The 14,327-nt window shown below is 48.3% G+C and overlaps 1 protein-coding gene and 1 long non-coding RNA gene across 3 annotated transcripts; one reads left to right on the top strand and one right to left on the bottom strand.

Moving 5' to 3' along the window:
- Positions 1–825: 825 nt before the first annotated feature.
- GPR173 (G protein-coupled receptor 173) lies at positions 826–7,997 on the top strand. Of its 2 annotated transcripts, none has more exons than XM_069108230.1 (2): positions 826–950; positions 4,868–7,997. In XM_069108230.1, the coding sequence occupies exon 2, from the start codon at positions 4,938–4,940 to the stop codon at positions 6,096–6,098; it is 1,161 nt and encodes a 386-aa protein (XP_068964331.1). In that variant the 5' UTR covers positions 826–950; positions 4,868–4,937; the 3' UTR covers positions 6,099–7,997. The 2 variants fall into 2 exon arrangements, with proteins under 2 accessions (XP_068964331.1, XP_068964330.1); XM_069108229.1 differs by lacking the exon at positions 826–950 and adding an exon at positions 1,012–1,425.
- A 215-nt stretch (positions 7,998–8,212) lies between these two features.
- LOC138177179 (uncharacterized) lies at positions 8,213–10,524 on the bottom strand. Its single transcript, XR_011172449.1, has 2 exons — positions 9,201–10,524; positions 8,213–8,863 (listed from the first exon to the last, which is right to left on the bottom strand). It is a non-coding gene; the product is annotated as an uncharacterized lncRNA (long non-coding RNA).
- Between the last annotated feature and the right edge of the window lie 3,803 nt (positions 10,525–14,327).

Here is a 14,327-nt window from a genome sequence, read left to right on the forward strand (position 1 = left end):
CTGCTGCTTCACATCTCTATCTCTCCAGGTCCTCCCTTCTGTCTCCTTTAATCCAGGTATAGCCCCCTCTTTTCCCGTAGCTTCCACCCCTTCTCAGCCCCACGTTTTCCCCTTCCTCCTTGTCTCAGTGTCATTTGGGATTCTCTGTCTCTCTTATATTTATTGAGTTAGTTATTTATTGGCTTTCTTGCTTTGCCCTTTCCTGCTCTGGATCTTAGTCGGGCTCTGGGCTTTGGCTCCCTCCCTGTCTGTCCCTTAGTCTGAGTGTTCCCCTTTTGTCTCCCCTTCTATGCCCACAGTACCCACCCCATCTTTTCCTTTATTTGCATCTCCGTCTTACTTCTTTGCCTGTGATTATGTATTTCTTCTCTCACTATCTTTTTGCTTCATTGCCACCTTGCTTTGTATACCAACGTCTCCCCATTATCTCTCTGTATCTCCCCCTCTTTCTGTCTCTCCATAGCTTCTTTGTTCTCTCCGTTTCTCTCTCTCTCTCACACACACTCTCTCTCTTTCTCTCTCTGTCTCTCCCTCTCTGTGTCTCTCTCTTCTTACACCCTCTTTGTGTCTGTGTCTTTCTCTTTCCATCTCTTTTCTCTGTTCATCTTTCAGTCTATCTCTCGCCTTTTTCTCTCCCTCCTTCATGTGTCTGCATCTCCTTATTGTGTCTCTCCCTATCCCTGTGTCTGCCTCAGTCTCTCTGGCTCACCCCCACCTTTCCCCCAGTCCCCCAAAATGGAGTCCTGCAGAAACTGTTGGTCATCAACGCCTCCTCCCCTTCCCCCACCCCCACCCCGCCCCCATATTATTCTGTGTTTCTTTCTCATTATCCCTGGCTGTTCTCAGTGATTGTGGGTGGGCAGGAAGTGGGGTGGGGAAGGAGAGCAGATTCTCTCTTGGACACAGAGGCTGACCTCAGGCCTAAAGGAGGGGCGCGGGTGTCTGGCCAGGTCTGTGATCTGTGGGTGTTGTATGAGGGTGGAGAGGTGCCCAACCCAGAGTTAGAAGGGGGGAGTGGGATGGGCTCTTGGCTTAGCTCTTGACACATGGCAGGAATCTGAACCATAGGCATGAACCTGGCCTGGGGTCCTCATAGGTCTGTTTGAAGGAACCCCCAGGCTTTGGCTGGCCCAGCCATCTCCCTCCCTCCACTCCTCTCTGGCTCCATTTCTCCTTCTATCTCTCTATCCCTCCCATTCTTTTTCTGTCTCCACTGAGTGAGGGAGGAGCCATCACCTTCTAGAGAGGAGTGGGGGGCTGGGGGGGCAGCCAGTCACTGACGCTGATTGAGAGGAGAGAGAAGAGACAGACTGGGGAGGGGGGGGTGGAGAGGCAGGCTGACTCCTCCCCCTTTTGGAACCTCCTAGCCAGCTTCCTGTGCGCACCCAGGCTGACTTGGAGCCTTGGTGTGTGTCTTCATATTGTGTGAGTATATGCAGAGACATAGGAGATTCCACAGAGACAGCTGGTCTCTCTGCATTGTGTGGATCTGGGCATTAGCTTTGGGAGATCCTTTGTACATCATACTGTGTGTGTGTCCTGAGATTGGGAATCCATTGTATCAGCTGTGTCTGTGTCTGTGTGTTTGAGAGAGAGAAAGTGTGTGTGTGGGTGGGTGGGTGGGTGGCTGTGAGAGAGTGTATGTGTGAGAGACAGTGTGTGTGTGAGAGTATATGAGAGTGTGAGAGAAAGAGGGTGTGTGTGACAGAGTATATGTGAGAAAGTGTGAGTGTGTGTGAGACAGATACAGTGTGTGTGTGAGAAAGTGTGAGAGAGTGTATGAAAGTGTGTGTGAGAGAGTGTGTGTGTAAGAGAGAAAGGGTGTGAATGTGACATAGAGTGTGTGTGGCTGTGTGTGAGTGTATGTGTGAGAGAATGTGTAAAACTATGTTATGAGTGAGAGAGTAAGTCTGAGAGAGAATGTGTGTGAGAATGTGTGTCTTTTAGTGTGTGTTTATGAGGGAGTGTGCATGAGGGAAAGCATGTCTGTGTGTGAGTGAGAGAGTGTGTGAGAGTTTGTACCTGTGTGAGTGTGTGTGAAAGTTTGTGTGAGAGTATGTGTGAGTGTGTGTTTGTGAGGGAGTGTGTCAGTGTGTGTCAGAGAGAGAGTGTGTGTATAAGAGGGTGTGTGAGTAGAGTGTGTGAGAGTGTATGTGAGATAATGTAAGAGAGAAAAGGTGTGTATGGGTGTGAGAGTGTGTGAGGGTTATGTGAGACAGAAAGAGTGTGTGTGTTGCCTGTATGAGTGTGTGTTTATGAGTGTGTGTGAGTTTGTGAGAGTGTGTGTTCACTGGAATGTATGTGTCAGAGAGAGTGTGTGAGAGAGCATGTGAGAGAGACTGTGTGTGAGAGAGAGGGGTGTGTGTGTGTGAGAGTGTGTGTGTGGGTGTGTTTGTTAGAGACAGTGTGTGGGTGTGTTTGTGAGAGACAGTGTGTGTCTGTGAAGGATTGTGTGTGAGTGTGTATGTGCGTGAGAGTGTGTGTAGAGTGTATTGAGAGAAAGTGTGTGTGAGAGACATTTTGTATGAGAAACAGTGTGTGTGAGTGTGTGTGTTAAAGAGACATGGTGAGAATGTATGTGAGAGAGTGTGTGTGAGAGGATGTGTTAGAGTGTGTATATATTTGTGAGAAAGTGTGTGTGAGAGTGTGTATGTAAGTTAGAGACTGAGAGAGTGTGAGTGTGTATGTGAGAGGGAGATTGTGTGTGTATCAGAGAGAGTATGTACCTGTGAGAGAGAGGAAGAATGTGTGTGTCTGAGAGAAAGAGAGGGTATGTAAGAAGAGAAAGGGTGTGTGTGTGTGAAAGTGTGTGTTTCTGAGAGTGTGTGTGACAGACTGTGTGAGAATGTGTAAGAGTGTGTGTGAGAGAGTGTGTGAAAATGTGTGTTTATGAGGGAGGGTGTGTGAGTTTGTGTGTGTCAGAGAGAGTGTGTGTAAAATACAGTATGTGTGAGATAGAGAATGTGTGGGGGAGGTGTGAAAGAGAATGTGTGTGTTTCAGAGAAGGAGAGTATGTGAGAGAGAGTGTGGGGGGTTGTGAGAGTGTGTGTTTTGGGAGAGGGAGAGTGTGTGTGTTTATGTAAGAGAGACAGGGTATGTGTGAGAAAGGGTGTGTGTGAGAGAAAGAGTGTATGTGTGTGAGAGAGAGTATGGGTGAGAGTGTGTCAGTATGTGTGAGAGTGTGAGTGTGATACAGAGTGTGTGTATGAGAGAGTTTGTGAGAGGGAGAGTGTGTGTGTGTGAGAGTGTGTGGTTTTGAGAGAATGTGTGTGAAAGAATGTGTGTTTATGAGTGTGTGTGAGAGTGTATGAGAGTGTGTGAGACAGAGTGTGAGTGTGTGTGAAAGAATGTGTGTGAGAAAGAGTGTGTGTGTGGGTGTGTGGGTGTGTGAGAGAGAGTGTGTGTGAGAGAGTGTGTTACAGAGACAAATTGAGTGTGTGGGGTGTTAGAGGGAGTGTGTCTATTTGTGAGAGAGTGTGTGTCTGAGAGGGTGTGTGTAAGAGAGAAAGGGTGTGTGTAAGAGTGTGTGTGTAGGTGTGTGAGAGATAGTGTATGTGAGAGAGTGTGTTAGAGAGACAAATTGATCGTGTGTGACTGTGTTAGAGAGAGTGTGCGCATTTGTGAGAGAATGTGTGTAAGAGGGTGTGAGAGTATGAGAGTGTGAGTCTGAGTGTGTGAGAGAGCATGTGTGTTGGAGTGTGTGTGAGAGAGAGTTTGTGTGAGATACAGAGTGTGTTGAGAATGTGAATGTGTATGTGAAAGAGATAGAGTGTGTGCGAGAGAGTTTGTGGGTATGAGATCGTGTGTGTGAGAGAAAGTGTATTCGTGAGACAGAGGGAGTGTGTGTGGGGGATGAAAGAGTGTAAGACAGAAAGGATGTGTGGGGGGGTGTGAGTGTGAGAGTGTGTGAGAGTGTTGTGAGAGAGTGTGTGAGAATGGTTTTTTGAGAGTGTGTCAGTGTTTGTGAGTGTGTCTGTGTAAGAGAGTGTGCATGTGAGAGACAGAGTGTGTGTAAGACTGTGTGAGAGAGAAAGGGGTGTGTGTGAGAGAGTGTGTGTGAGTGTGTTTGTGAGACAGAGAGAGTGTGGGGGTGATAGTGTTGTGTGTGTGAGAGTGTGTAAGAGAGAAATGGTGGGTGTGTGGGTGAGAGTATGTGCGTGTGAGTGTGTGGGAAAGTATGTGTGAGAGTGGTTTTGTGAGAGTGTGTGTCAGTGTGTGGGCGTGAGAGAGTGTGTGTGATAGTGTGTATGTGTAAAAGAGTATGTGTGTGAGAGAGAAAGTGTTGTGTGTGTGTTTGTGAGACAGAGAGAGTGTGGGGGTGAGAGTGTTGTGTGTGTGAGTGTGTAAGAGAGAAAGGGTGGGTGTGTGGGTGAGTATGAGAGAGTGTGTGTGTTTGTGAGTGTGTTTATGAGTGTGTGGGAAAGTGTGTGAGTGGTTTTGTGTGTCTGTGTTTGTGAGAGAGTGTGTGAATGTGTATGAGTGTGTGCGTAAAAGAGTATGTATGTGTGAGAGACAGTGTGTGTATAAGAGAGTATGTGTGTGAGAGGGTGTGTGTGAGAGATTGAGTGTGTGTTTGTAAGATATAGAGTGTGTATGTGCATGTCTGTGAGAGTGTGTGATTGTGTGTGTATGAGTGTGTGTAAGAGTTTGTGTGAGAGACTCTGTGTGCGTTTGTGAGTTGTGTGTGTGCCTTTGTTCACCTGTCTCCATGTTTCTCTTTCTCTTTCTCTGTCTCTGTCTCTCCTTTCCCACCCTCATCTTCTCTCTCTTCTGCCATCTCCCCCCCCCCCCCCCTGCTTCTCTTTTCTCCCTCTGCCTCTGGTCTCTCACGCTGCCCTGTCTCTGCCCCTCCTTGTCCTCTCTGCAGGCAGACCCATGGCAGCCAGCAGGAGCCTCTGATCCCCAGCCCCTCCATCCCTGGCCAGCCCCCTGGTGGCATGATGCCCAACGCCACTGGGTCAGACGGCCTTCATGGCAGCGGGTCCTCCCTGCCTCCTCCTCCAGCCACCTCTGCTGCTGCCACCACCTCCATCAAGCTGGTTCTCTTGGGAGCCATCATCTGTGTGAGCTTGGTGGGCAACGCCCTCCTGTCGCTGCTGGTCCTCAGGGAGCGGGCCCTGCACAAGGCCCCATACTACTTCCTGCTGGACCTGTGCCTGGCCGACGGCGTGCGGGCCGCCGTGTGCTTCCCCTTTGTGCTGGCTTCCATCCGTCACGGCTCGGCCTGGACCTACAGCGCTCTCAGCTGCAAGGTGGTGGCCTTCATGGCTGTTCTCTTCTGCTTCCATGCTGCCTTCATGCTCTTCTGCATCAGCGTCACCCGCTACATGGCTGTGGCTCACCACCGCTTTTATGCCAAGCGCATGACCCTGTGGACCAGTGCAGCAGTCATCTGCATGGCCTGGACCCTGTCTGTGGCCATGGCCTTCCCACCTGTTTTTGATGTCGGCACCTACAAGTTCATCCGCGAGGAGGATCAGTGCATCTTTGAACACCGCTACTTCAAGGCCAATGACACACTGGGTTTCATGCTCATGCTGGCTGCCCTCATGGCTGCCACCCATGCTGTATATGGGAAGCTGCTTCTCTTTGAGTACCGTCACCGCAAGATGCGCCCTGTCCAGACTGTCCCAGCAGTCAGTCAGAACTGGACGTTTCATGGGCCTGGTGCCACCGGCCAGGCCGCCGCAAACTGGATCGCTGGCTTTGGCCGAGGCCCCCTGCCTCCTACCCTGCTGGGCATCCGGCAGGCTGCTGGAGGGGGCGGGGGCCATGCAGCCAGCCGGCGCCTCCTAGGCATGGAGGAGTTCCGGGGGGAGAAGGAGCTAGGCCGCATGTTCTACGCCATCACTCTGCTGTTCCTGCTGCTCTGGTCTCCCTACATTGTGGCCTGCTATTGGCGGGTTTTTGTGAAGGCCTGTGCTGTCCCTCACCGATACTTAGCCACTGCTGTGTGGATGAGCTTTACACAGGCTGGGGTCAACCCCATTGTCTGCTTCCTCCTCAACAAGGACCTCAAGAAGTGCCTGAGGACTCATGCCCCTTGCTGGGGGGCTGGAGGCCCCCAGGCCCCTCGGGAGCCTTATTGTGTCATGTAAAAACAGACCAGCAGACATGGAGAGGAGGAGTAAAAAAGGAAAAAGAGAGTGAATGAGGGGACGGAAACCAAATTGGTAGATGATAATTCAAGTTGAGGGCATGGATGGTGGGAATCCAGGAGTGGGTCCCTAAACTTACCTGATTCTCTGTGCTCCATTGAATGGCACTCCTCTGTTACTGGTGATATGGGGAGGGAGGGGTCCCTTGCGGCCTGGCCCTGTCCCCAGCAGCTTCAAGGGGAGGAGGGACCCATATACACATACACCAGATTGTCTTTTTGTTTTTTAAAAAGTAGAAACAAAAAACCCAGGGTTTTCTGTTAGTTGTGAATGTGCTGGGTTTTCATTTCCATTAATTCCTCTCTCTTGGATTTGCTGTCTCCAGAGAGAGAGATTGTTATGTCCTACATAACTTCTCTGCCCCAAACCCAGTAACATTGACTTAGTGATGAATGTCCCCTCCACAAGTGGGCAAAGGGAGGCTCTCATGCCAAGAGATATTGGAGCCCCAGCCAGCGGTGCCCCGGCCCAGGAAGCCTTTTGGGGACTGCCACCAAGGATGGCCTTTGGGCTCCATCCTGTCTCTTCCCACATTGTTCCCACTGGGAATTCCAATTTGCCCCCCTGTTGGGGCATGGGGGTGGCCCAGGACCAGTGCCCCCCACTGCTGCCAGGTCCCCTCCAGTTGCCTCCTTGGGGACAGGCTAGGCAATTCTCCTGCTTTCATGGTAGGGGACTTAGCTCCCTGGTTCTATTAGACCCCAGCTTGTCCCCTCTAAGGATGGCTTTTCCCCTTCAGCCTTCCTTTCTGCAAGCTGGCCAGCCCTGTCTTTTTTTCCAAGGTGATAGATTCCATGGGTCCCAGTGGTCCCAGAGTCCTTGTGGATGTTGTATCACCTTTTTCTCTCCTTCTTGGGACCTCCTTCCATCCTCCTCTCAATCCCCCCTCTTCTTCACTGACCTGGCTCAGTGTGTCTCAGGGACCCTCCTCCCTTCCCTAAGAACATACCTCTCTGGAGGTGCCCCATAGCAGATCGCCTCGCTCAGATGAGCCCTGGATGCCACCGAAGGCTCACATGGGTGTCAATGGTCAGGGATTTCCCTGCACCAGAGAGCTGACTCCAGACTGTTCAGATAGCCCCACCTCTCTCTCACGGACTTGCTATCTACAGGAGGTTACAAAGGAAGGGGTGGGCTAGGAGGAGGGAGGATTCAGTGGAGAGGTGAGCTGGGTCTAGGGAGGGTTTTTCAGAGGAGGTGTTGTATGTGGGTGGGAGAGGGACCTGGTAGAACCTAGAGAGCTGGGAGTATGTATTAGGAACTGGTATTGGGGGGGAGGGACTTTAATGCCAAGAGGAAAGGGTCAACATTTGATCCTGTGGCACCCAGGAGACCTGTTATGTCCTGGAGGAGCAGGAAGGGGTGAGAGTCTGAGGCCCCAAGTGTTGCTGGGCTCAGACCCATTCCTGAGTTTTCATGTAGGGGATTTGCCCCTTTGTCTCCCACCTCCTGACTGGGGGGCATGCTGGCTCAAGCTGCCCTGTATTTGCCCAGCCCCTGCCCCTTTTCTGTCTTCCCCTCCAGCTCCTCTCATCTTCCCCTGTGTGGGGGCATGAGGAGCAAACAGGCAGGCAGAGGAGGGAAATGGGGAAGAGGAAGGCAACTGGGCTTCAAGCCTTTGCTTTGGGACCAACCTAGACTTGGCCCTATCCTGATCCAGTTGGAAGACATGGTGGAGGAGGTGGGGAGGGCCCTGGAGGCCTTCCTGAGGGAGTCAGGGCCCTTTAGGCCTGAGCCTGAGGGGAGGGCTCATGGGCAGGCTACTGCCCTTACACAGGGCCCCCATTTTTCTGCCTGTTTTTTTGTAAACCAAGATACTGAAATAAATAAAATCACTCAGCCTTGTTTGTTTTCTTTCCAGGGGCTTGGTGGGGGGTTGGCCCAGTCTTGGACAGGCCAGGGGTAGGAATGCCCTGAGATGTGACCAGAAGACCTGGGGGGGTCTGGCTGAAAATGTTTCCCAAGACTCCCTTCATGTCCCTCCATTCGTTCTGAGGAGTGGAACTGATCTCTCTTCCAAAGGAGAAGACTGAAGTCCAGAGAAGACACCAAGATATTTGCTCAAACTTTCACAGTAAGTTGAGAATGAAGCATTTATTAAGCACCTACTGTGTGCCAAGCCCTGTGCATCCAAACAGAAGAGTCAGACAGTCCCTGCCCTCGAGGGGCTCCCATTCTAGGGGAGTCGACACTCAGGGAAGGTTCCAGCCACACGTCTGATCCCACGGTCCTCAGGACGACTGCACCCGGGACCTCCGTGGCCAGGACTTTCCTTTCGGAGCCCCTTCGGGAGCAGCCAGGGTTTGCCTCCCGGGGGGTGGGGGGGGGGGGGGCGGCTGAAGGGAGCTGCTGGTCTGATGGGCCCCCGGCTGCCCGGTGGGAGCCAGGGTGGGCACGACTGGCCCCTCTCCCGGTGATGGCTGGGAGCAGCACTGCCCGTGCAGGGCGTGCAAGCCATGGTAGACAATCAGAGCTCCGGGCTGTCCTATGGTGAAGGGTCCGCGCTGCCAGCCCCAGAGTCGAGGACCACAGAAGATCCAGGAAAGCTGAGGCGGGCTGGCACTGGGGAGCCAGGCAGGAAGAGAGATGCGAGGAATGCTGGGATGTCTGGAGGAGGGAAGAGGTCGAGCTGGGCCCCGCCCTTCCGCTCCATCGCCTTGGCGTTCTCTGATTGGCCGACCCCAGGACCGGCTCCCAATAGGTTCCTGGGAGGGGGCCAGGAAGGGGGGAAGGGGGAAGAGTTAGAGGAGGTGGCGGTGGGCGGGGCCCGGGGTGGGGCGACCCGAATGCGCATACTCCCGGTCTGAGGGCTGGTGGCCCGAGCCTCCTAGTCTGAGGGGGCGCTACCGGCTAGATGAGGGCGGTGCGTCAGGGATTCGGAATGAAGGTTGGAAGGTGGGGCGGTGGGTTCAAATCCTCCCTTTGATACTGGCCGCCTGTCTGTCTCACTACCCTTCTTCCCCTCTGAAAAATGGGTTCCCGCGCGATCTTTTTCCCTCTTCCGGCCCCGATCCTTGGGGACAAAGGGAATAAATAACTTACCTAAGGGGCTGGGGCGGGATTTCAGAAAACAAAGGGGGTTGGTGAAGGAGGGAGACCCCCTGGGAGAACTTGGAAGAGACGGAAGGGCCCACCAAGGCAGGCTCAGCTTTCAGTGTGTTGGCTTGAGAAGGGCGGAAGTTGGTGTTCAGAGGCCTTCAGCCTCTTCCTTGCTACGCCAAGGTCAAAAGCAGTCTAGGGCCAGGCTGGGGGGGGGGGGGGGGGGGAGGAAGCTGGTCTCTGGTGCTTGCATCTTTCCCTAGAGAAGGCCTGATAGCACAGGTAAGGTTCAGCTGGTCAGGAGAAACGGGGTTTAAGAAGTGCGGCTAGAGCCCAAAACAGGCTAGAGGGAGGGGCCCAATGCTACTAAAGCTGGGTATGAGCCACTTTATCCAGCAAGTTTTCTAATCCTTCTCCCCTGCCCCCCTTGTCTCTCTCCTGTATCTTCTTCTGGTCCCGCCACCCCCCCCTTCAAAACATATTTCCAACACAGACCAAAAGAATAAACCCTCAAAAAATAAAGTAAAAAAATGCTTCTTTGTGCACTAAGACTTCATCAGTTTTGTCTCTGGAGATGAATAGCATTGCTCATCATGGGTGCTTTGAAATTGCCTTGTCTTGACCAGAGCAGCTAACTGTGACAGCTTATCATATAGTGTTGCTGTAAGTGAGGACACTGGTCTCCTGACTCTGCTCACTTCACTTTGTATCACTTCGTGTAAGTCTTTCCAGGTTTTTTCTGAAATCAATCTGCTTGTAGCACAATAATATTTCATCACAATAATAAACCATTAAACTTGTTTAACCATTCCCCAAATAATGGGCATCCACTCAATTTTGAATTCTTTACCACCACAAAAAGAGCTGTTATAAATATTTTTTGTACAAATAAGTGATTTTCCCTTCTTTGTTGTCTTTAGGATACACACCTGGTAGAGCTTCTGCTGCGTCAAAGAGTATACACAGGTTATTATCCAAAATGACTAGATTAGTTCACAACTCCAACAGTATATTAATGTCCCAATTTTTCTACATCCTCTCCAAGATTTGTCATTTTCCTTTTCTATCATGTTAGCCAATCTGATAAGTGTAAGGTCGTATTTCAGACTTTCATATCTTCTTCTGAAAATTGCCTGTTCATACTGACCATTTATTCATTGAGGAATGGCTTTTATTCTTAGAAATTTGGTTTACGGGAGCAGCTAGGTAGCTCCGTGAATAGAGCACCAGCCCTGGAATCAGGAGGACCTGATTTCAAATCAGGCCTCAGACACTTAATACTAGCCATGTGATCTTGGGCAAGTCATTTAATCCCAATTGCCCTGCCTTCCCCCCTCCAAAAAGCTTTAAAAAAAAAAGAAATTTGGTTTAGTTTTGCTATATAGCCTTTGTCAAAGAAACTTTCTGTAAAATGTTTTATTTCCCAATTTCCTGCTGTCCTAATTCTGCTGCATAGTTTTTTGTGCAAAACCTTTTCAATTTCATGTAATCAAAATTATCCATTTTATTTCCTGTAATCTTTTTTGTCCCTTGTTTGGTGATAAACTCTTCCCTTATCCAGAGATCTGACAGGTAATTTATTTATAGCACCCTTTATGTCTAAATCCTGTATCTAGTTTGACTTTTTGGGTATACAGTGTGAGATGTTGCTGTATACCTAGCTTCTTTGAAACTCCTTTCCAGTTTTCCCAGCAACTTTTGTCAAATATTGAGTTTTTACCCTAAAAGCATGGATCTTTGACTTTACCAAACACTATTACTATAGTCATTTACTTCTGTGTATCTAATCAATTCCATTGGTCCACCATTCTATTTCTTAGCCATACCAGATTGTTTTGATGATTACCATTTTGTAACAGTTTGAAATCTGGTATGGCTAGTCTACCATCCTTCAGGTTTGTTTGTTTTTTTTCATTAATTCCCTCGATATTTTTGACCTTTTGTTCTTACAGATGAATGATTTTTTTTCTAGCTCTATAAAATAATTCTTTGGTAGTTTAAGTAAATTAATGTAGGTAGATTTATTATTTTTATTGTATTAGCTCAGCCTACCCTTGAACAAGTAATATTTTTCCAATTGTTTGGAAAAATATGTATACCTGTGAGAAGTATTTTGTAATTATGTTGATCTAATCTCTGGGTAGGCTGACTCCCAAGTATTTTACATTGTCAACAATTATTTTAAATGGAATTTCTGTATCACTTCCTGCTGGACTTTGTTGGTAATATATAGAAATACTGATGATTTATTTGGGTTTATTTTATATCCTGCAACTGTACTAAAGTTGTTCATTGTTTCAATTAAATTTTTTACTTGATTCTCCAAGTATACCATATCATCTGCAGAGTGAAAGTTTTGTTTCATTGCCTATTTTTATTCCTTCAATGTCTTTTTCTCATCTTATTGCTATAGTGAGCATTTCCAGTACAATACTGAATAAGTGGCTTCGCTATGATCTTATAGGAAAGGATTCTGACCTATCTCTATTACAAATAATGCTTGCTGATGGTTTTGGATAGATACTACTTATCACTTTTAAGGAAAGCTCCATTTATTCCTATGTGAATTTTATGAATGCTTTTAATATGAATGAGTGCTGTACTTTGTCAAAGGCTTTTTCTGCCTTTTTCTTCTCCATTGAGGTAATCATGATTTTTGTTGTTTTTTTTTTGTTATTGATATGGACAATTATGGTGATAGTTTTCCTAATGTTAATTGCATCAGCCCTGCATTCCTAGTAGAAATGCCACCTGGTCATAGAGCACGATCTTTGTGAAACAGGGCTATAGTCTCTCTGCATCGATATTAAGGAAATTGTTCTCTAGTTTTGTTTTTTGCTTTCCCTGGTTTAGGTATTAAAACCATATATGTGGGGTAGCACAGGTAGCACAGCGAGTAAGAGCACCGGCTCCAGTGTTGAGAAGACCTGGAGATCGAATCCCGGGCTCAGACACTCAGCACCACACCCAGAAATAACTGGCCGTGTAACCTTGAGCAAGTTACTTAACCCTGATTGCTTAAAAAAAAAAAAACAACCATATATGTGTCATAAAAGGCATTTGGTAGGACTCCTTTACCTATCTTTTCAAATAGTTTATATAGTATTGGAATTAATTTTTCCTTAAACATTTGGTAGAATTCACTTGTGAATCCTTGTGGTCTTAGGGAGCCGATTGATCGCATGTTCAATTTCCTTTTCTAAAATAGGGTTAAGTATTATATTTCCTCTTCTGTTAATCTGGGAAGCTTATATTTTAATAAATATCAATTGATTTTCACTTAGATTGTCAGTTTTACTGACATTCACTTGGGCAACATAACTCCTAATCGTTTCTTTAATTTCATCTTCATTTGTGATGCATTTTTCATTTCTGATACTGGTAATTTGGTTTTCTTTTCTGAAAATTAAAAATAACCAATGCTTTACTTATTTTACTACTTTCTCCCTCTCCCCCCCCCACCTCTTTATTTATTAGTTCTATTTTTATTTTTTTGCCTTTTTTTGGAGGGCAGTTGGGGTTAAGTGACTTGCCCAAGGTCACACGGCTAGCATGTCAAGTGTCTGAGGCCGCATCTGAACTCAGGTCCTCCTGATTCCAGGGCTGGTGCTCTATTCATTGCACCACCTAGCTGCCCCTGACCCATTTATTTATTTTTTTTTTAAAGCAATTGGGGTTAAGTAACTTGCTCAAGGTTACACGGCCAGGTGTTTCTGGGTGGGTGCTAAGAGTCTGAGTCCAGATTCGATCTCAGGTCATCCCAACACTGGGGCCGGTACTCTTACTCACTGAGCCACCTGGCCACCCCTAAGCAATTGGGGTTAAGTAACTTGCTCAAGGTTACACGGCCAGGTGTTTCTGGGTGGGTGCTAAGTGTCTGAGCCCAGGATTCGATCCCCAGGTCATCCCCAGGTCATCCCGACACGGGAGCTGGTGCTCTTACTCTCTGTGCTACCTGGCCGCCCCACCCCATTTACTCTTTAGAATTAATTTCCAATTTTTTATCTATGATTCCACAGCCCTTTACTGAATGTAATTTTTATTCCCTTATGGTTTGAAAAGGGTGCATTTACTATTTCTGCATTTGTTTGTGATATTTCTATGCCCTAATCTGTGGTCAGTTTTTGTGAATGTGCCACATACAGCTGAGAAAAATAAAACAAAAAAGCATACTTCTGTTTCCATTCAGTTTTCTCCAGAGATCTATCCTAACTTTTCTAAGATTCTATTCATCCTTCCTCTCCCCTCACTCACTATTTATTAGATTATATGCTTAGACCAGCTTCTGACCTTATCATTCCACTGAAATGGTTTTCTCCAAAGTCACCAGTGATTTCTTAGCTGCCAAATCCAATGCTCTTTTCCACCCTCATTTTCCTTGACCTCTCTGAGGCATCTTGACACTGTTCATCACTCTTCCCTGTCTAGGAGACCCCCTCTTTCAGGACCCTACTTTCCTGACTCCTCCAGGTCACCCCCTCCAACCATAGGAGTCCCTCAGGTTTCGTTGCCCTTTGTACTTCACTCAAGGGGATTTCATTAGCTCCCATCAGTTTAATTACCATTGCTATGGTGATGTTTTCCACATCTACCTATCCTGCTCTTCTCTGATGTGCCTGCCTCAAGGGTCTTCGCACTCTAGTTCATCCATTCAACCTCCGAAGTGAAAAGTGTACTTGTGATCATGTCACCACTCCCCACCACTCAACCCCAGTGGCTCCCTAGGGACTTCAGGACCAAAGACAAGATGCTGTCCTTCATGCCCTTTCCAGTCTTCTCACACCTCACCTCCCAGCACATCCTCTTCCATCCAGTGAGCCTGGCCTTGGGCTCCTTTCCCAATCCCATTTATTCAAATGCCTTCCTTAGACCATAGGCTCCTTGAGGATTGGGCCTGTGCCCAGTGCACATATATGTGCACACATCTGGCACATAGAAGCTTAGCAAGTGTTACCTAGTCCAAAGTAGGGGCTTCCTAGAAAAGGAGATCCTTGAGGTGGGGCCCAGCAGGGGATATTCTAATCCTTGCCTTAGGGCTTCTTCACCATGCATCCAGAGGCCCTTAAGGTGGAGGTGGAGGCCAACAGCTTTTCCATTCCCAACTACTGGTGGTGGCCTCAGCTGCCCTCC

Source organism: Petaurus breviceps, unplaced genomic scaffold (assembly GCF_028583685.1).
Source record: "Petaurus breviceps papuanus isolate PSGF00001 unplaced genomic scaffold, PetGlider_PUasm1.0 90333, whole genome shotgun sequence".
NCBI lineage: Eukaryota > Metazoa > Chordata > Mammalia > Diprotodontia > Petauridae > Petaurus > Petaurus breviceps.